Source organism: Phyllobates terribilis, unplaced genomic scaffold (genome assembly GCF_046119375.1).
Source record: "Phyllobates terribilis strain yellow unplaced genomic scaffold, ASM4611937v1 Scaffold_11__3_contigs__length_659146591, whole genome shotgun sequence".
Taxonomy (NCBI): domain Eukaryota; kingdom Metazoa; phylum Chordata; class Amphibia; order Anura; family Dendrobatidae; genus Phyllobates; species Phyllobates terribilis.
The window spans coordinates 603,592,359-603,614,557 of NW_027362771.1; the positions used below are offsets into that span (position 1 = coordinate 603,592,359).

General features: G+C 55.1%; 1 protein-coding gene and 2 non-coding genes across 4 annotated transcripts in view; all 3 read right to left on the reverse strand.

Annotated features, from left to right (window-relative positions):
- The window catches only part of TMEM107 (transmembrane protein 107), an 84,517-nt gene extending 69,342 nt beyond the window's left edge, over window positions 1-15,175 (reverse strand). For both annotated transcript variants that reach the window (XM_073650995.1, XM_073650996.1), the window contains exons 1-2: window positions 14,890-15,175; window positions 13,724-13,815 (exon numbers count right to left, since the gene is read on the reverse strand). In XM_073650995.1, coding sequence (XP_073507096.1) covers window positions 13,724-13,810 — 87 coding nt within the window. In that variant the 5' untranslated portion in view covers window positions 13,811-13,815; window positions 14,890-15,175. The remainder of the gene's footprint in view (window positions 1-13,723; window positions 13,816-14,889) is intronic.
- Window positions 15,176-15,221: 46 nt separating this feature from the next.
- On the reverse strand, window positions 15,222-15,303 carry TRNAL-UAG (transfer RNA leucine (anticodon UAG)). The gene has a single exon. It is a non-coding gene; the product is annotated as a tRNA-Leu (tRNA).
- A 5,278-nt stretch (window positions 15,304-20,581) lies between these two features.
- TRNAL-UAG (transfer RNA leucine (anticodon UAG)) lies at window positions 20,582-20,663 on the reverse strand. Its single transcript has one exon. It is a non-coding gene; the product is annotated as a tRNA-Leu (tRNA).
- Between the last annotated feature and the right edge of the window lie 1,536 nt (window positions 20,664-22,199).

Consider the following 22,199-nt stretch of genomic DNA (forward strand, 5'->3'; position numbering starts at 1 on the left):
GTTACTCTTCCCTCCGGCGTACTGCCAGTGACTGGAAGCGAAGCTCCGAATCTCTGAGGATGAGACCAGAAGCCGTTACTCTTCCCTCCGGCATACTGCCAGTGACTGGAAGCGAAGCTCTGAATCTCTGAGGACGAGACCAGAAGCCGTTACTCTTCCCTCCGGCGTACTGCCAGTGACTGGAAGCGAAGCTCCGAATCTCTGAGGACGAGACCAGAAGCCGTTACTCTTCCCTCCGGCGTACTGCCAGTGACTGGAAGCGAAGCTCCGAATCTATGAGGACGAGACCAGAAGTCGTTAGTCTTCCCTCCAGCGTACTGCCAGTGACTGGAAGCGAAGCTCCGAATCCCTGACGACGAGACCAGAAGCTGTTACTCTTCCCTCCGCCGTACTGCCAGTGACTGGAAGCGAAGCTCCGAATCTCTGAGGACGAGACCAGAACCATTACTCTTCCCTCCGGCGTACTGCCAGTGACGGTAAGCGAAGCTCCGAATCTCTGAGGACGAGACCAGAAGCTGTTACTCTTCCCTCCGGCGTACTGCCAGTGACTGGAAGCGAAGCTCCGAATCTCTGAGGATGAGACCAGAAGCCATTACTCTTCCCTCAGGCGTACTGCCAGTGACTGGAAGAGAAGCTCCGAATCTTTGAGGACGAGACCAGAAGCTGTTACTCTTCCCTCCGGCGTACTGCCAGTGACTGGAAGCGAAGCTCCGAATCTCTGAGGATGAAACCAGAAGCCATTACTCTTCCCTCCGGCGCACTGCCAATGACTGGAAGCGAAGCTCCGAATCTCTGAGGATGAGACCATAAGCCGTTACTCTTCCCTCCGGCGTACTGCCAGTGACTGGAAGCGAAGCTCCGAATCTCTGAGGACGAGACCAGAACCATTACTCTTCCCTCCGGCGTACTGCCAGTGACTGGAAGCAAAGCTCCGAATCTCTGAGGATGAGACCAGAAGCCGTTACTCTTCCCTCCAGCGTACTGCCAGTGACTGGAAGCGAAGCTCCGAATCTCTGACGATGAGACCAGAAGCTGTTACTCTTCCCTCCGGCGTACTGCCGGTGACTGGAAGAGAAGCTCCGAATCTCTGAGGACGAGACCAGAAGCTGTTACTCTTCCCTCCGGCGTACTGCCAGTGACTGGAAGCGAAGCTCCGAATCTCTGACGACGAGACCAGAAGCTGTTACTCTTCCCTCCGGCGTACTGCCAGTGACTGGAAGCGAAGCTCCGAATCTCTGAGGATGAGACCAGAAGCCATTACTCTTCCATCCGGCGTACTGCCAGTGACTGAAAGCGAAGCTCCGAATCTCTGAGGATGAGACCAGAAGCCATTACTCTTCCCTCCGGCGTACTGCCAGTGACTGGAAGCGAAGCTCCGAATCTCTGAGGATGACACCAGAAGCTATTACTCTTCCCTCCGGCGTACTGCCAGTGACTGGAAGCGAAGCTCCAAATCTCTGAGGACGAGACCAGAAGCCGTTACTCTTCCCTCCGGCGTACTGCCAGTGACTGGAAGCGAAGCTCCGAATCTCTGAGGACGAGACCAGAAGTCGTTACTCTTCCCTCCGGCGTACTGCCAGTGACTGGAAGCGAAGCTCCAAATCTCTGAGGACGAGACCAGAAGCCGTTACTCTTTCCTCCGGCGTACTGCCAGTGACTGGAAGCGAAGCTCCGAATCTCTGAGGACGAGACCAGAAGCCGTTACTCTTCCCTCCAGCGTACTGCCGGTGACTGGAAGAGAAGCTCCGAATCTCTGAGGACGAGACCAGAAGCTGTTACTCTTCCCTCCGGCGTACTGCCAGTGACTGGAAGCGAAGCTCCGAATCTCTGACGACGAGACCAGAAGCTGTTACTCTTCCCTCCGGCGTACTGCCAGTGACTGGAAGCGAAGCTCCGAATCTCTGAGGATGAGACCAGAAGCCATTACTCTTCCATCCGGCGTACTGCCAGTGACTGAAAGCGAAGCTCCGAATCTCTGAGGATGAGACCAGAAGCCATTACTCTTCCCTCCGGCGTACTGCCAGTGACTGGAAGCGAAGCTCCGAATCTCTGACGACGAGACCAGAAGCTGTTACTCTTCCCTCCGGCGTACTGCCAGTGACTGGAAGCGAAGCTCCGAATCTCTGAGGATGAGACCAGAAGCCGTTACTCTTCCCTCCAGCGTACTGCCAGTGACTGGAAGCGAAGCTCCGAATCTCTGACGATGAGACCAGAAGCTGTTACTCTTCCCTCCGGCGTACTGCCGGTGACTGGAAGAGAAGCTCCGAATCTCTGAGGACGAGACCAGAAGCTGTTACTCTTCCCTCCGGCGTACTGCCAGTGACTGGAAGCGAAGCTCCGAATCTCTGACGACGAGACCAGAAGCTGTTACTCTTCCCTCCGGCGTACTGCCAGTGACTGGAAGCGAAGCTTCGAATCTCTGAGGATGAGACCAGAAGCCATTACTCTTCCACCCGGCGTACTTCCAGTGACTGAAAGCGAAGCTCCGAATCTCTGAGGATGAGACCAGAAGCCATTACTCTTCCCTCCGGCGTACTGCCAGTGACTGGAAGCGAAGCTCCGAATCTCTGAGGATGACACCAGAAGCTATTACTCTTCCCTCCGGCGTACTGCCAGTGACTGGAAGCGAAGCTCCAAATCTCTGAGGACGAGACCAGAAGCCGTTACTCTTCCCTCCGGCGTACTGCCAGTGACTGGAAGCGAAGCTCCGAATCTCTGAGGACGAGACCAGAAGTCGTTACTCTTCCCTCCGGCGTACTGCCAGTGACTGGAAGCGAAGCTCCAAATCTCTGAGGACGAGACCAGAAGCCGTTACTCTTTCCTCCGGCGTACTGCCAGTGACTGGAAGCGAAGCTCCGAATCTCTGAGGACGAGACCAGAAGCCGTTACTCTTCCCTCCAGCGTACTGCCGGTGACTGGAAGAGAAGCTCCGAATCTCTGAGGACGAGACCAGAAGCCGTTACTCTTTCCTCCAGCGTACTGCCAGTGACTGGAAGCGAAGCTCCGAATCTCTGAGGACGAGACCAGAAGCCGTTACTCTTCCCTCCAGCGTACTGCCGGTGACTGGAAGAGAAGCTCCGAATCTCTGAGGACGAGACCACAAGCAGTTACTCTTCCCTCCGGCGTACTGCCAGTGACTGGAAGCGAAGCTCCGAATCTCTGACGACGAGACCAGAAGCTGTTACTCTTCCCTCCGGCGTACTGCCAGTGACTGGAAGCGAAGCTCCGAATCTCTGAGGATGAGACCAGAAGCCATTACTCTTCCATCCGGCGTACTGCCAGTGACTGAAAGCGAAGCTCCGAATCTCTGAGGATGAGACCAGAAGCCATTACTCTTCCCTCCGGCGTACTGCCAGTGACTGGAAGCGAAGCTCCGAATCTCTGACGACGAGACCAGAAGCTGTTACTCTTCCCTCCGGCGTACTGCCAGTGACTGGAAGCGAAGCTCCGAATCTCTGAGGATGAGACCAGAAGCCATTACTCTTCCATCCGGCGTACTGCCAGTGACTGAAAGCGAAGCTCCGAATCTCTGAGGATGAGACCAGAAGCCATTACTCTTCCCTCCGGCGTACTTCCAGTGACTGGAAGCGAAGCTCCGAATCCCTGACGACGAGACCAGAAGCTGTTACTCTTCCCTCCGGCGTACTGCCAGTGACTGGAAGCGAAGCTCCGAATCTCTGAGGATGAGACCAGAAGCTGTTAATCTTCCCTCCGGCGTACTGCCAGTGACTGGAAGCGAAGCTCCAAATCTCTGAGGACGAGACCAGAAGCCGTTACTCTTCCCTCCGGCGTACTGCCAGTGACTGGAAGCGAAGCTCCGAATCTCTGAGGACGAGACCAGAAGTCGTTACTCTTCCCTCCGGAGTACTGCCAGCGACTGGAAGCGAAGCTCCGAATCTCTGAGGACGAGACCAGAAGCCGTTACTCTTTCCTCCGGCGTACTGCCAGTGACTGGAAGCGAAGTTCCGAATCTCTGAGGATGAGACCAGAAGCCGTTACTCTTCCCTCCAGCGTACTGCCGGTGACTGGAAAAGAAGCTCCGAATCTCTGAGGACGAGACCAGAAGCTGTTACTCTTCCCTCCGGCGTACTGCCAGTGACTGGAAGCGAAGCTCCGAATCTCTGACGACGAGACCAAAAGCTGTTACTCTTCCCTCCGGCGTACCGCCAGTGACTGGAAGCGAAGCTCCGCATCTCTGAGGATGAGACCAGAAGCCATTACTCTTCCATCCGGCGTACTGCCAGTGACTGAAAGCGAAGCTCCGAATCTCTGAGGATGAGACCAGAAGCCATTACTCTTCCCTCCGGCGTACTGCCACTGACTGGAAGCGAAGCTCCGAATCCCTGACGACGAGACCAGAAGCTGTTACTCTTCCCTCCGGCGTACTGCCAGTGACTGGAAGACAAGCTCCGAATCTCTGAGGACGAGACCAGAAGCCGTTACTCTTCCCTCCGGCGTACTGCCGGTGACTGGAAGCAAAGCTCCGAATCTCTGAGGATGAGACCAGAAGCCGTTACTCTTCCCTCCAGCGTACTGCCGGTGACTGGAAGAGAAGCTCCGAATCTCTGAGGACGAGACCAGACGCTGTTACTCTTCCCTCCGGCGTACTGCCAGTGACTGGAAGCGAAGCTCCGAATCTCTGACGACGAGACCAGAAGCTGTTACTCTTCCCTCCGGCGTACTGCCAGTGACTGGAAGCGAAGCTCCAAATCTCTGAGGATGAGACCAGAAGCCGAAACTCTTCCCTCCGGCGTACTGCCAGTGACTGAAAGCGAAGCTCCGAATCTCTGAGGATGAGACCAGAAGCCATTACTCTTCCCTCCGGCGTACTGCCAGTGACTGGAAGCGAAGCTCCGAATCCCTGACGACGAGACCAGAAGCTGTTACTCTTCCCTCCGGCGTACTGCCAGTGACTGGAAGCGAAGCTCCGAATCTCTGAGGATGAGACCAGAAGCTGTTACTCTTCCCTCCGGCGTACTGCCAGTGACTGGAAGCGAAGCTCCAAATCTCTGAGGACGAGACCAGAAGCCGTTGCTCTTCCCTCCGGCGTACTGCCAGTGACTGGAAGCGAAGCTCCGAATCTCTGAGGATGAGACCAGAAGCCGTTACTCTTCCCTCCGGCGTACTGCCAGTGACTGGAAGAGAAGCACCGAATCTCTGAGGATGAGACCAGAAGCCGTTACTCTTCCATCCGGTGTACTGCCAGTGACTGGAAGCGAAGCTCCGAATCTCTGAGGACGAGACCAGAAGCCGTTACTCTTCCCTCCGGCGTACTGCCAGTGACTGGAAGCGAAGCTCCGAATCTCTGAGGACGAGACCAGAAGCCGTTACTCTTCCCTCCGGCGTTCTGCCAGTGACTGGAAGCGAAGCTCCGAATCTCTGAGGATGAGACCAGAAGCCATTACTCTTCCCTCCGGCGTACTGCCAGTGACTGGAAGCGACGCTCCGAATCTCTGAGGATGAGACCAGAAGCCATTACTCTTCCCTCCAGCGTACTGCCAGTGACTGGAAGCGAAGCTCCGAATCTCTGAGGATGAGACCAGAAGCCATTACTCTTCCCTCCAGCGTACTGCTAGTGACTGGAAGCGAAGCTCCGAATCTCTGAGGATGAGACCAGAAGCCGTTACTCTTCCCTCCAGCGTACTGCCAGTGACTGGAAGCGAAGCTCCGAATCTCTGAGGACGAGACCAGAAGCAGTTACTCTTCCCTCCGGCGTACTGCCAGTGACTGGAAGCAAAGCTCCGAATTTCTGAGGACGAGACCAGAACCATTACTCTTCCCTCCGGCGTACTGCCAGTGACTGGAAGAAAAGCTCTGAATCTCTGAGGATGAGACCAGAAGCCGTTAACTCTTCCCTCCGCCGTACTGCCGGTGACTGGAAGCGAAGCTCCAAATCTCTGAGGTCGAGACCAGAACCATTACTCTTCCCCCCGGCGTACTGCCGGTGACTGGAAGCAAAGCTCCGAATCTCTGAGGATGAGACCAGAAGCCGTTACTCTTCCATCCGGCGTACTGCCAGTGACTGGAAGCGAAGCTCCGAATCTCTGAGGATGAGACCAGAAGCCGTTACTCTTCCCTCCGGCGTACTGCCAGTGACTGGAAGCGAAGCTCCGAATCTCTGAGGATGAGACCAGAAGCCGTTACTCTTCCCTCCGGCATACTGCCAGTGACTGGAAGCGAAGCTCTGAATCTCTGAGGACGAGACCAGAAGCCGTTACTCTTCCCTACGGCGTACTGCCAGTGACTGGAAGCGAAGCTCCGAATCTCTGAGGACGAGACCAGAAGCCGTTACTCTTCCCTCCGGCGTACTGCCAGTGACTGGAAGCGAAGCTCCGAATCTATGAGGACGAGACCAGAAGTCGTTACTCTTCCCTCCAGCGTACTGCCAGTGACTGGAAGCGAAGCTCCGAATCCCTGACGACGAGACCAGAAGCTGTTACTCTTCCCTCCGGCGTACTGCCAGTGACTGGAAGCGAAGCTCCGAATCTCTGAGGATGAGACCAGAAGCTGTTACTCTTCCCTCCGGCGTACTGCCAGTGACTGGAAGCGAAGCTCCAAATCTCTGAGGACGAGACCAGAAGCCGTTACTCTTCCCTCCGGCGTACTGCCAGTGACTGGAAGCGAAGCTCCGAATCTCTGAGGATGAGACCAGAAGCAGTTACTCTTCCCTCCGGCGTACTGCCGGTGACTGGAAGCAAAGCTCCGAATCTCTGAGGATGAGACCAGAAGCCATTACTCTTCCCTCCAGCGTACTGCCGGTGACTGGAAGCGAAGCTCCGAATCTCTGAGGATGAGACCAGAAGCCATTACTCTTCCCTCCGGCGTACTGCCAGTGACTGGAAGCGAAGCTCCGAATCCCTGACGACGAGACCAGAAGCTGTTACTCTTCCCTCCGGCGTACTGCCAGTGACTGGAAGCGAAGCTCCAAATCTCTGAGGATGAGACCAGAAGCTGTTACTCTTCCCTCCGGCGTACTGCCAGTGACTGTAAGCGAAGCTCTAAATCTCTGAGGATGAGACCAGAAGCCGTTACTCTTCCCTCCGGCGTACTGCCAGTGACTGGAAGCAAAGCTTCGAATCTCTGAGGATGAGACCAGAAGCCCTTAACTCTTCCCTCCGGCGTACTGCCGGTGACTGGAAGCTAAGCTCCAAATCTTTCAGGACGAGACCAGAACCATTACTCTTCCCTCCAGCGTACTGCCAGAGACTGGAAGCGAAGCTCCGAATCTCTGAGGATGAGACCAGAAGCCGCTACTCTTCCCTCCAGCGTACTGCCAGTGACTGAAAGAGAAGCACCGAATCTCTGAGGATGAGACCAGAAGCCGTTACTCTTCCCTCCGGCGTACTGCCAGTGACTGGAAGCGAAGCTCCGAATCTCTGAGGACGAGACCAGAAGCTGTTACTCTTCCCTCCGGCGTACTGCCAGTGACTGGAAGCGAAGCTCTGAATCTCTGAGGATGAGACCAGAAGCCGTTACTCTTCCCTCCGGCGTACTGCCAGTGACTGAAAGCGAAGCACCGAATCTCTGAGGATGAGACCAGAAGCCGTTACTCTTCCCTCCGGCGTACTGCCAGTGACTGGAAGCGAAGCTCCGAATCTCTGAGGACGAGACCAGAAGCCGTTACTCTTCCCTCCGGCGTACTGCCAGTGACTGGAAGCGAAGCTCCGAATCTATGAGGACGAGACCAGAAGTCGTTACTCTTCCCTCCAGCGTACTGCCAGTGACTGGAAGCGAAGCTCCGAATCCCTGACGACGAGACCAGAAGCTGTTACTCTTCCCTCCAGCGTACTGCCAGTGACTGGAAGCGAAGCTCCCAATCTCTGAGGACAAGACCAGAAGCCGTTACTCTTCCCTCCGCCGTACTGCCAGTGACTGGAAGCGAAGCTCCGAATCTCTGAGGACGAGACCAGAACCATTACTCTTCCCTCCGGCGTACTGCCAGTGACGGTAAGCGAAGCTCCGAATCTCTGAGGACGAGACCAGAAGCTGTTACTCTTCCCTCCGGCGTACTGCCAGTGACTGGAAGCGAAGCTCCGAATCTCTGAGGATGAGACCAGAAGCCATTACTCTTCCCTCAGGCGTACTGCCAGTGACTGGAAGAGAAGCTCCGAATCTTTGAGGACGAGACCAGAAGCTGTTACTCTTCCCTCCGGCGTACTGCCAGTGACTGGAAGCGAAGCTCCGAATCTCTGAGGATGAAACCAGAAGCCATTACTCTTCCCTCCGGCGCACTGCCAATGACTGGAAGCGAAGCTCCGAATCTCTGAGGATGAGACCATAAGCCGTTACTCTTCCCTCCGGCGTACTGCCAGTGACTGGAAGCGAAGCTCCGAATCTCTGAGGACGAGACCAGAACCATTACTCTTCCCTCCGGCGTACTGCCAGTGACTGGAAGCAAAGCTCCGAATCTCTGAGGATGAGACCAGAAGCCGTTACTCTTCCCTCCAGCGTACTGCCAGTGACTGGAAGCGAAGCTCCGAATCTCTGACGATGAGACCAGAAGCTGTTAATCTTCCCTCCGGCGTACTGCCGGTGACTGGAAGAGAAGCTCCGAATCTCTGAGGACGAGACCAGAAGCTGTTACTCTTCCCTCCGGCGTACTGCCAGTGACTGGAAGCGAAGCTCCGAATCTCTGACGACGAGACCAGAAGCTGTTACTCTTCCCTCCGGCGTACTGCCAGTGACTGGAAGCGAAGCTCCGAATCTCTGAGGATGAGACCAGAAGCCATTACTCTTCCATCCGGCGTACTGCCAGTGACTGAAAGCGAAGCTCCGAATCTCTGAGGATGAGACCAGAAGCCATTACTCTTCCCTCCGGCGTACTGCCAGTGACTGGAAGCGAAGCTCCAAATCTCTGAGGACGAGACCAGAAGCCGTTACTCTTCCCTCCGGCGTACTGCCAGTGACTGGAAGCGAAGCTCCGAATCTCTGAGGACGAGACCAGAAGTCGTTACTCTTCCCTCCGGCGTACTGCCAGTGACTGGAAGCGAAGCTCCAAATCTCTGAGGACGAGACCAGAAGCCGTTACTCTTTCCTCCGGCGTACTGCCAGTGACTGGAAGCGAAGCTCCGAATCTCTGAGGACGAGACCAGAAGCCGTTACTCTTCCCTCCAGCGTACTGCCGGTGACTGGAAGAGAAGCTCCGAATCTCTGAGGACGAGACCAGAAGCTGTTACTCTTCCCTCCGGCGTACTGCCAGTGACTGGAAGCGAAGCTCCGAATCTCTGACGACGAGACCAGAAGCTGTTACTCTTCCCTCCGGCGTACTGCCAGTGACTGGAAGCGAAGCTCCGAATCTCTGAGGATGAGACCAGAAGCCATTACTCTTCCATCCGGCGTACTGCCAGTGACTGAAAGCGAAGCTCCGAATCTCTGAGGATGAGACCAGAAGCCATTACTCTTCCCTCCGGCGTACTGCCAGTGACTGGAAGCGAAGCTCCGAATCTCTGACGACGAGACCAGAAGCTGTTACTCTTCCCTCCGGCGTACTGCCAGTGACTGGAAGCGAAGCTCCGAATCTCTGAGGATGAGACCAGAAGCCATTACTCTTCCATCCGGCGTACTGCCAGTGACTGAAAGCGAAGCTCCGAATCTCTGAGGATGAGACCAGAAGCCATTACTCTTCCCTCCGGCGTACTTCCAGTGACTGGAAGCGAAGCTCCGAATCCCTGACGACGAGACCAGAAGCTGTTACTCTTCCCTCCGGCGTACTGCCAGTGACTGGAAGCGAAGCTCCGAATCTCTGAGGATGAGACCAGAAGCTGTTACTCTTCCCTCCGGTGTACTGCCAGTGACTGGAAGCGAAGCTCCAAATCTCTGAGGACGAGACCAGAAGCCGTTACTCTTCCCTCCGGCGTACTGCCAGTGACTGGAAGCGAAGCTCCGAATCTCTGAGGACGAGACCAGAAGTCGTTACTCTTCCCTCCGGAGTACTGCCAGCGACTGGAAGCGAAGCTCCGAATCTCTGAGGACGAGACCAGAAGCCGTTACTCTTTCCTCCGGCGTACTGCCAGTGACTGGAAGCGAAGCTCCGAATCTCTGAGGATGAGACCAGAAGCCGTTACTCTTCCCTCCAGCGTACTGCCGGTGACTGGAAAAGAAGCTCCGAATCTCTGAGGACGAGACCAGAAGCTGTTACTCTTCCCTCCGGCGTACTGCCAGTGACTGGAAGCGAAGCTCCGAATCTCTGACGACGAGACCAAAAGCTGTTACTCTTCCCTCCGGCGTACTGCCAGTGACTGGAAGCGAAGCTCCGCATCTCTGAGGATGAGACCAGAAGCCATTACTCTTCCATCCGGCGTACTGCCAGTGACTGAAAGCGAAGCTCCGAATCTCTGAGGATGAGACCAGAAGCCATTACTCTTCCCTCCGGCGTACTGCCACTGACTGGAAGCGAAGCTCCGAATCCCTGACGACGAGACCAGAAGCTGTTACTCTTCCCTCCGGCGTACTGCCAGTGACTGGAAGAGAAGCTCCGAATCTCTGAGGACGAGACCAGAAGCCGTTACTCTTCCCTCCGGCGTACTGCCGGTGACTGGAAGCAAAGCTCCGAATCTCTGAGGATGAGACCAGAAGCTGTTACTCTTCCCTCCGGCGTACTGCCAGTGACTGGAAGCGAAGCTCCGAATCTCTGACAACGAGACCAGAAGCTGTTACTCTTCCCTCCGGCGTACTGCCAGTGACTGGAAGCGAAGCTCCAAATCTCTGAGGATGAGACCAGAAGCCGAAACTCTTCCCTCCGGCGTACTGCCAGTGACTGAAAGCGAAGCTCCGAATCTCTGAGGATGAGACCAGAAGCCATTACTCTTCCCTCCGGCGTACTGCCAGTGACTGGAAGCGAAGCTCCGAATCCCTGACGACGAGACCAGAAGCTGTTACTCTTCCCTCCGGCGTACTGCCAGTGACTGGAAGCGAAGCTCCGAATCTCTGAGGATGAGACCAGAAGCTGTTACTCTTCCCTCCGGCGTACTGCCAGTGACTGGAAGCGAAGCTCCAAATCTCTGAGGACGAGACCAGGAGCCGTTGCTCTTCCCTCCGGCGTACTGCCAGTGACTGGAAGCGAAGCTCCGAATCTCTGAGGATGAGACCAGAAGCCGTTACTCTTCCCTCCGGCGTACTGCCAGTGACTGGAAGAGAAGCTCCGAATCTCTGAGGATGAGACCAGAAGCCGTTACTCTTCCATCCGGTGTACTGCCAGTGACTGGAAGCGAAGCTCCGAATCTCTGAGGACGAGACCAGAAGCCGTTACTCTTCCCTCCGGCGTACTGCCAGTGACTGGAAGCGAAGCTCCGAATCTCTGAGGACGAGACCAGAAGCCGTTACTCTTCCCTCCGGCGTTCTGCCAGTGACTGGAAGCGAAGCTCCGAATCTCTGAGGATGAGACCAGAAGCCATTACTCTTCCCTCCGGCGTACTGCCAGTGACTGGAAGCGACGCTCCGAATCTCTGAGGATGAGACCAGAAGCCATTACTCTTCCCTCCAGCGTACTGCCAGTGACTGGAAGCGAAGCTCCGAATCTCTGAGGATGAGACCAGAAGCCATTACTCTTCCCTCCAGCGTACTGCCAGTGACTGGAAGCGAAGCTCCGAATCTCTGAGGATGAGACCAGAAGCCGTTACTCTTCCCTCCAGCGTACTGCCAGTGACTGGAAGCGAAGCTCCGAATCTCTGAGGACGAGACCAGAAGCAGTTACTCTTCCCTCCGGCGTACTGCCAGTGACTGGAAGCAAAGCTCCGAATTTCTGAGGACGAGACCAGAACCATTACTCTTCCCTCCGGCGTACTGCCAGTGACTGGAAGAAAAGCTCTGAATCTCTGAGGATGAGACCAGAAGCCGTTAACTCTTCCCTCCGCCGTACTGCCGGTGACTGGAAGCGAAGCTCCAAATCTCTGAGGATGAGACCAGAAGCCGTTACTCTTCCCTCCGGCGTACTGCCAGTGACTGGAAGCGAAGCTCCGAATCTCTGAGGATGAGACCAGAAGCCGTTACTCTTCCCTCCGGCGTACTGCCAGTGACTGGAAGCGAAGCTCTGAATCTCTGAGGACGAGACCAGAAGCCGTTACTCTTCCCTCCGGCGTACTGCCAGTGACTGGAAGCGAAGCTCCGAATCTCTGAGGACGAGACCAGAAGCCGTTACTCTTCCCTCCGGCGTACTGCCAGTGACTGGAAGCGAAGCTCCGAATCTATGAGGACGAGACCAGAAGTCGTTACTCTTCCCTCCGGCGTACTGCCAGTGACTGGAAGCGAAGCTCCGAATCTCTGAGGACGAGACCAGAAGCCGTTACTCTTCCCTCCGGCGTACTGCCAGTGACTGGAAGCGAAGCTCCGAATCTCTGAGGACGAGACCAGAACCATTACTCTTCCCTCCGGCGTACTGCCAGTGACTGGAAGAAAAGCTCTGAATCTCTGAGGATGAGACCAGAAGCCGTTAACTCTTCCCTCCGCCGTACTGCCGGTGACTGGAAGCGAAGCTCCAAATCTCTGAGGTCGAGACCAGAACCATTACTCTTCCCCCCGGCGTACTGCCGGTGACTGGAAGCAAAGCTCCGAATCTCTGAGGATGAGACCAGAAGCCGTTACTCTTCCATCCGGCGTACTGCCAGTGACTGGAAGCGAAGCTCCGAATCTCTGAGGATGAGACCAGAAGCCGTTACTCTTCCCTCCGGCGTACTGCCAGTGACTGGAAGCGAAGCTCCGAATCTCTGAGGATGAGACCAGAAGCCGTTACTCTTCCCTCCGGCGTACTGCCAGTGACTGGAAGCGAAGCTCCGAATCTCTGAGGATGAGACCAGAAGCCGTTACTCTTCCCTCCGGCGTACTGCCAGTGACTGGAAGCGAAGCTCTGAATCTCTGAGGACGAGACCAGAAGCCGTTACTCTTCCCTCCGGCGTACTGCCAGTGACTGGAAGCGAAGCTCCGAATCTCTGAGGACGAGACCAGAAGCCGTTACTCTTCCCTCCGGCGTACTGCCAGTGACTGGAAGCGAAGCTCCGAATCTATGAGGACGAGACCAGAAGTCGTTACTCTTCCCTCCGGCGTACTGCCAGTGACTGGAAGCGAAGCTCCGAATCTCTGAGGACGAGACCAGAAGCCGTTACTCTTCCCTCCGGCGTACTGCCAGTGACTGGAAGCGAAGCTCCGAATCTCTGAGGACGAGACCAGAAGCCGTTACTCTTCCCTCCGGTGTACTGCCAGTGACTGGAAGCGAAGCTCCGAATCTCTAAGGACGAGACCAGAAGCCGTTACTCTTCCCTCCAGCGTACTGCCAGTGACTGGAAGCGAAGCTCTGAATCTCTGAGGACGAGACCAGAAGCCGTTACTCTTCCCTCCAGCGTACTGCCAGTGACTGGAAGCGAAGCTCTGAATCTCTGAGGACGAGACCAGAAGCTGTTACTCTTCCCTCCGGCGTACTGCCAGTGACTGGAAGCGAAGCTCCGAATCTCTGAGGATGAGACCAGAAGCCGTTACTCTTCCCTCCAGCGTACTGCCAGTGACTGGAAGCGAAGCTCCGAATCTCTGAGGATGAGACCAGAAGCTGTTACTCTTCCCTCCGGCGTACTGCCAGTGACTGGAAGCGAAGCTCCGAATCTCTGAGGATGAGACCAGAAGCCATTACTCTTCCCCATTCACTGACAGCAAGCGGAGACCTGGAAAATGGTGAAATCAGCATGAAGAGGTGATCGAAGGTCGAAGCCGCTCGTCTCACGGCGTTGGAAGAACTTACCCGTGACCAAAAGATGGTGATGACGATGACCAGGTGGGCGGTGAGTGTGAGGAAGCGGGCGGGCACCAGGCTGCTGACAACTGCCATGACACCTGCAACCAGAGGACAGGACGCTGATCATTTACCATCGCAGACAAAACGGTGGCGTCTGGTGCACAGACCCGAGGATGTCCCGGACCTGGCGTCACGCCACTTGTTATCGGGGATAATGATCGCTCGCGGTCGCCCTGAACCATTTGTAACGCCACCAATTACAGGGGTTTCCCGTTTCCTTCTCTCACCTGGCTGTGGTTTGTTTAAAAAAACTGAGCCTCACTCCCCCTCCCCTGGTCCATCTCCGAGTCTCCACCTCTACTCCTGGTGTCTGTTACGGTCAGCTGCTCCAATTGCCGTCATCTGGACAGCGCTGCAGCCAAACGATGAGCTCAAAAGGAAGGTGGTGCTGTTAAGATCAGTGATTGGTTGCAGCGCTGACCACGTGACGTAAGAGCTGCAGACAATAATAGTCACCGGGAGACTCCGCGTTGGACCTGGGGAGGGTGAGTAAAGAAAGTTTAGTTTTTATTTCAATGGTTTTCCGGACCTGGAGACCTCTATAAAGCTCACGACAATCACACTTTCCGAACACTGCAGCCCCCCAGTATTTTTTTACACATATTTTATCCGTTTTTTAAGCATCGACAACAATTATATCGGCCTGTCACCTGGAAATCGGGGTCTTTAATGCGGTTTTAGGGGCTTTTCTCAAACGTATTATGGTTACAAGTCCCGGTCTATCCTGACGGTGACATATACGCCCGAGAGGCGACTGAGCCCTAACGGAGGGTCGGGACACATTGGGAAAGCCGCAGCTGTGTGAGCAGGACCAGTATGGGGTCGCGGCAGCCGCTTCAGGTGACAACAGCTCTTACCTGAATTCTACATTATAGATGGGGGGTCTCTGATCAACAGCCGCAGAACTACAACTCCCAGCATGCCCTGACGCACAACTACTATCCGGGCATGCTGGGGGTTGTAGTTTTGCAGCAGTGTTGTTTTGGCTTTTATAGGCTTTCCCCACCATGTATAATCCTCTATAGTGAAGTATTGCTGCCCCTGCAGCCATGTCCGCCCATTACACCCCACATTATCCCCCGTCATTCACACATTATAACCTCCACCATTACCTGCTCTCAGGCCCGATCTTTCCGCGTTGCTAAGCAACCTGCAGCCGTTGCCGGGGGCCTGTAAGGGCGCGAGACCGTGATTTCCGCCTAACAACCAATAGGATTGCAGAGAATCTCACGTGACGTCATTCAGGCGCCGCCGGAGACAAAGAGATTGGTTACTGCTCAGGCTACAACAAAATGTCCGCCGCCGCTGTATATATAGGAGCAGAAAGACACAAAGCGTCTGAGGCCGGGGATGAAATCGGCGCCTAATTAAGGACTATATGGAAATACGTTTAGTCCGGAGTATGGCTGCTGAGCGCAATAGAAGGGGAACAAAAAAAAAAGGCTGGCAGCGGTGGGATTCGAACCCACGCCTCCAGAGAGACTGGAGCCTAAATCCAGCGCCTTAGACCGCTCGGCCACGCTACCTTACTGGTTGTGTGCTAGGGCTTCATGGGATCATCAGTGCCTCTGGGTGACGTCATGCAGTGTCAGGAGACTGGAGGGTAGTTAAAGGGGCAGTCCACAAAAAGAGATTCCCAACTGACCCCCGGCTCATACACCTGTGACTCCGTATCTGTACAGGGTAGTGAGCCACAGGAAAAGTTCCCCATGTGAACACGCTCTAATTGTGGCCTCCTCTCTGCCACACACCGTAACCATGCCACCTTACTGCCTCCACAAAGTAATAGTGCCATTTTGCGCCCAATGGCGACCCCTTAGTGTCCACACACAGTACTAGTGATGTCTCAACTACTTGGACAACCACTTCTTAAAAACTATACTGTACATGAGCGCTGCAGTCAATCAGTACTGATGCCTCCTCAGTGCCCTCACACAGTAATGATGCCTCCTCAGTGCCCCCACACAGTAATGATGCCTCCTCAGTGCCCTCACACAGTAATGATGCCTCCTCAGTGCCCCCACACAGTAATGATGCCTCCTCAGTGCCCCCACACAGTAATGATGCCTCCTAAGTGCCCCCACACAGTAATGATGCCTCCTCAGTGCCTCCACACAGTACTGATGCCTCCTCGGTGCCCCCACACAGTAATGATGCCTCCTCAGTGCCCCCACACAGTAATGATGCCTCCTCAGTGCCCTCACACAGTACTGATGCCTCCTCGGTGCCCCCACACAGTAATGATGCCTCCTCAGTACACTCACACAGTAATGATGCCTCCTCGGTGCCCCGACACAGTAATGATGCCTCCTCAGTGTCCCCACACAGTAATGATGCCTCCTCAGTGCCCCCACACAGTAATGATGCCTCCTCAGTGCCCCCACACAGTAATGATGCCTCCTCGGTGCCTCCACACAGTAATGATGCCTCCTCAGTGCCCCCACACAGTAATGATGCCTCCTCAGTGCCCCCACACAGTAATGATGCCTCCTCGGTGCCTCCACACAGTAATGATGCCTCCTCAGTGCCTCCACACAGTAATGATGCCTCCTCAGTGCCCCCACACAGTAATGATGTCTTCTCGGTGCCTCCACACAGTAATGATGCCTCCTCGGTGCCTCCACACAGTAATGATGCCTCCTCAGTGCCCCCACACAGTAATGATGCCTCCTCAGTGCCCGCACACAGTAATGATGCCTCCTCGGTGCCTCCACACAGTAATGATGCCTCCTCAGTGCCCCCACACAGTAATGATGCCTCCTCAGTGCCCCCACACAGTAATGATGCCTCCTCGGTGCCTCCACACAGTAATGATGCCTCCTCGGTGCCTCCACACAGTAATGATGCCTCCTCAGTGCCCCCACACAGTAATGATGCCTCCTCAGTGCCCCCACACAGTAATGATGCCTCCTCGGTGCCTCCACACAGTAATGATGCCTCCTCAGTGCCCCCACACAGTAATGATGCCTCCTCGGTGCCCCCACACAGTAAATATGCCTCCTCGGTGCCTCCACACAGTACTGATGCCTCCTCAGTGCCCCCACACAGTAATGATGCCTCCTCAGTGCCCCCACACAGTAATGATGCCTCCTCGGTGCCCCCACACAGTAAATATGCCTCCTCGGTGCCTCCACACAGTACTGATGCCTCCTCAGTGCCCCCACACAGTAATGATGCCTCCTCGGTGCCCCCACACAGTAATGATGCCTCCTAAGTGCCCCCACACAGTAATGATGCCTCCTCAGTGCCCCCACACAGTAATGATGCCTCCTCAGTGCCCCCACACAGTAATGATGCCTCCTCAGTGCCCCCACACAGTAATGATGCCTCCTCAGTGCTCCCACACAGTAATGATGCCTCCTCAGTGCCTCCACACAGTAATGATGCCTCCTCAGTGCCTCCACACAGTAATGATGCCTCCTCGGTGCCTCCACACAGTACTGATGCCTCCTCGGTGCCCCCACACAGTAATGATGCCTCCTCAGTGCCCCCACACAGTAATGATGCCTCCTCAGTGCCTCCACACAGTAATGATGCCTCCTCAGTGCCCCCACACAGTAATGATGCCTCCTCAGTGCCCCCACACAGTAATGATGCCTCCTCAGTGCCCCCACACAGTAATGATGCCTCCTCAGTGCCTCCACACAGTAATGATGCCTCCTCAGTGCCCCCACACAGTAATGATGCCTCCTCAGTGCCCCCACACAGTACTGATGCCTCCTCAGTGCCTCCACACAGTACTGATGCCTCCTCGATGTCCCCACACAGTAATGATGCCTCCTCGATGTCCCCACACAGTAATGATGCCTCCTCAGTGCCCCCACACAGTAATTATGCCTCCTCAGTGCCTCCACACAGTAATGATGCCTCCTCGATGTCCCCACACAGTAATGATGCCTCCTCGATGTCCCCACACAGTAATGATGCCTCCTCAGTGCCCCCACACAGTAATGATGCCTCCTCAGTGCCCCCACACAGTAATGATGCCTAAGTGCCCCCACACAGTAATGATGCCTCCTCAGTGCCTCCACACAGTACTGATGCCTCCTCAGTGCCCCCACACAGTAATGATGCCTCCTCAGTGCCCTCACACAGTAGTGATGCCTCCTCAGTGCCCCCACACAGTAATGATGCCTCCTCAGTGCCCCCACACAGTAATGATGCCTCCTCAGTGCCCCCACACAGTAATGATGCCTCCTCGGTGTCCCCACACAGTAATGATGCCTCCTCAGTGCCCTCACACAGTAATGATGCCTCCTCGAAGTCCCCACACAGTAATGATGCCTCCTCAGTGCCCTCACACAGTAATGATGCCTCCTCAGTGCCCCCACACAGTAATGATGCCTCCTCGATGTCCCCACACAGTAATGATGCCTCCTTAGTGCCCCCACACAGTAATGATGCCTCCTCAGTGCCTCCACACAGTAATGATGCCTCCTCGATGTCCCCACACAGTAATGATGCCTTCTCGATGTCCCCACACATTAATGATGCCTCCTCAGTGCCCCCACACAGTAATGATGCCTCCTCAGTGCCCCCACACAGTAATGATGCCTCCTAAGTGCCCCCACACAGTAATGATGCCTCCTCAGTGCCCTCACACAGTACTGATGCCTCCTCGGTGCCCCCACACAGTAATGATGCCTCCTCAGTGCCCCCACATAGTAATGATGCCTCCTCAGTGCCTCCACACAGTAATGATGCCTCCTCGATGTCCCCACACAGTAATGATGCCTCCTCGATGTCCCCACACAGTAATGATGCCTCCTCAGTGCCCCCACACAGTAATGATGCCTCCTCAGTGCCCCCACACAGTAATGATGCCTCCTCAGTGCCCCCACACAGTAATGATGCCTCCTCAGTGCCCTCACACAGTACTGATGCCTCCTCGGTGCCCCCACACAGTAATGATGCCTCCTCAGTGCCCCCACATAGTAATGATGCCTCCTCAGTGCCTCCACACAGTAATGATGCCTCCTCGATGTCCCCACACAGTAATGATGCCTCCTCGATGTCCCCACACAGTAATGATGCCTCCTCAGTGCCCCCACACAGTAATGATGCCTCCTCAGTGCCCCCACACAGTAATGATGCCTCCTCAGTGCCCTCACACAGTAATGATGCCTCCTCAGTGCCCTCACACAGTACTGATGCCTCCTCGGTGCCCGCACACAGTAATGATGCCTCCTCGGTACCCCCACACAGTAATGATGCCTCCTCAGTGCCCCCACACAGTAATGATGCCTCCTCAGTGCCCTCACACAGTACTGATGCCTCCTCGGTGCCCCCACACAGTAATGATGCCTCCTCAGTGCCCCTACACAGTAATGATGCCTCCTCAGTGCCCCCACACAGTAATGATGCCTCCTCAGTGCCCCCACACAGTGATGATGCCTCCTAAGTGCCACCACACAGTAATGATGCCTACTCAGTGCCCCCACACAGTAATGATGCCTCTCGGTGCCCTCACACAGTACTGATGCCTCCTCGGTGCCCCCACACAGTAATGATGCCTCCTCAGTGCCCCCACACAGTAATGATGCCTCCTCAGTGCCCCCACACAGTCATGATGCCTCCTCAGTGCCCCCACACAGTAATGATGCCTCCTCAGTGCCCCCACACAGTAATGATGCCTCGTAAGTGCCCCCACACAGTAATGATGCCTCCTAAGTGCCCCCACACAGTAATGATGCCTCCTCAGTGCCCCCACACAGTAATGATGCCTCCTAAGTGCCCCCACACAGTAATGATGCCTCCTCAGTGCCCTCACACAGTACTGATGCCTCCTCAGTGCCCACACACAGTACTGATGCCTCCTCGGTGCCCCCACACAGTAATGATGCCTCCTCAGTGCCCCCACACAGTAATGATGCCTCCTCAGTGCCCCCACACAGTCATGATGCCTCCTCATTGCCCCCACACAGTAATGATGCCTCCTCAGTGCCCCCACACAGTAATGATGCCTCCTAAGTGCCCCCACACAGTAATGATGCCTCCTCAGTGCCCTCACACAGTACTGATGCCTCCTCAGTGCTCCCCACACAGTAATGATGCCTCCTCAGTGCTCCCCACACAGTACTGATGCCTCCTCAGTGCTCCCCACACAGTAATGATGCCTCCTCAGTGCTCCCCACACAGTAATGATGCCTCCTCAGTGCCCCCACACAGTAATGATCTCCCCTTAGTGCTGCCCACACAGTAATAATCCCCCCTTACTGCTCCCAACATGGAAATAATCCATCCTTAGTGCTCCCCAAACGGTAATGATCCCCCTTAGTGCTCCCCACACAGTAATGATGCCTCCTCAGTGCCCCCACACAGTAATGATCTCCTCATAGTGCTCTCCACACGGTAATGATTCCCCTTAGTGCTCCCCACACAGTAATAATCCCCCCTTACTGCTCCCAACATGGAAATAATCCCCCCTTAGTGCTCCCCAAACGGTAATGATCCCCCTTAGTGCTCCCCACACAGTAATGATGCCTCCTCAGTGCCCCCACACAGTAATGATGCCTCCTCAGTGCCCCCACACAGTAATGATGCCTCCTAAGTGCCCCCACACAGTAATGATGCCTCCTTGGTGCCTCCACACAGTAATGATGCCTCCTTGGTGCCTCCACACAGTAATGATGCCTCCTTGGTGCTCCTCCATCACTTCCTAGTAATATATTGAGACTGTTCCTATTTACTGTAACATCCAAGCTCTGTGCCTCAGTTTTTAAGGCCTTTATGTACTCATTACCCTCAGGTTTAGTCCGGAGTATGGCTGCTGAGCGCAATAGAAGGGGTGCAAAAAAAAAAAGTTGGCAGCGGTGGGATTCGAACCCACGCCTCCAGAGAGACTGGAGCCTAAATCCAGCGCCTTAGACCGCTCGGCCACGCTACCTTACTGATTGTGTACTAGGGCTCCATGGGATCATCAGTGGCTCTGGGTGACATCATGCAGTGTCAGGAGACTGGAGGGTAGTTAAAGGGGCAGTCGACAAAGAGACATACCCAACTGACCCCCGGCTCATACACCTGTGACTCCGTATCTGTACAGGGTAGTGAGCCACAGGAAAAGTTCCCCATGTGAACACGCTCTAATAGTGGCCTCCTCTCTGCCGCACACCGTAACCATGCCACCTTACTGCCCCCACAAAGTAATAGTGCCATTTTGCGCCCAATGGCGACCCCTTAGTGTCCACACACAGTACTAGTGATGTCTCAACTACTTGGACAACCACTTCTTAAAAACTATACTGTACATGAGCGCTGCAGTCAATCAGTACTGATGCCTCCTCAGTGCCCTCACACAGTAATGATGCCTCCTCTGTGCCCTCACACAGTAATGATGCCTCCTCAGTGCCCCCACACAGTAATGATGCCTCCTCAGTGCCCCCACACAGTAATGATGCCTCTTCAGTGCCCTCACACAGTAATGATGACTCCTCACTGACCCCACATGGTAATAATCCCCCCTTAGTGCTAACCCACACAGTAATGATCCCCCTTAGTGCTCCCCACGCAGTAATGATGCCTCCTCAGTGCCCTCACACTGTAATGATCCCCCTTTTGCTCCCCACACAGTAATGATCCCCCCTTAGTGCTCCCCACACAGTAATGATGCCTCCTCGGTGCCCCCACACAGTAATGATGCTTCCTCAGTGCCCCCACACTGTAATGATCCCCCTTTTGCTCCCCACAAGGTAATGATCCCCCCCCTTAGTGCTGCCCACACAGTATAATCCCCCCTTACTGCTCCCAACACGGTAATAATCCCCCCTTACTGCTCCCCACACGGTAATGATCCCCCTTAGTGCTCCCCACATAGTAATGATGTCTCCTCAGTGCCCCCGCACAGTAATGATCCCCCCTGAGTGCTGCCCACACAGTAATAATCCCCTCTTACTGCTCCCAACAAGGAAATAATCCCCCCTTAGTGCTCCGCACAGGGTAATGATCCCCCTTAGTGCTCCCCACACAGTAATGATGCCTCCTCAGTGCTCACACACAGTAATTATGCCTCCTCAGTGCCCCCACACAGTAATGATGCCTCCTCAGTGCCCCCACACAGTAATGATGCCTCCTCAGTGCCCCCACACAGTAATGATGCCTCCTAAGTGCCCCCACACAGTAATGATGCCTCCTCAGTGCCCCCACACAGTAATGATGCCTCCTCAGTGCCCTCACACAGTACTGATGCCTCCTCGGTGCCCCCACACAGTAATGATGCCTCCTCAGTGCCCCCACACAGTAATGATGCCTCCTCAGTGCCCCCACACAGTCATGATGCCTCCTCATTGCCCCCACACAGTAATGATGCCTCCTCAGTGCCCCCACACAGTAATGATGCCTCCTAAGTGCCCCCACACAGTAATGATGCCTCCTCAGTGCCCTCACACAGTACTGATGCCTCCTCAGTGCTCCCCACACAGTAATG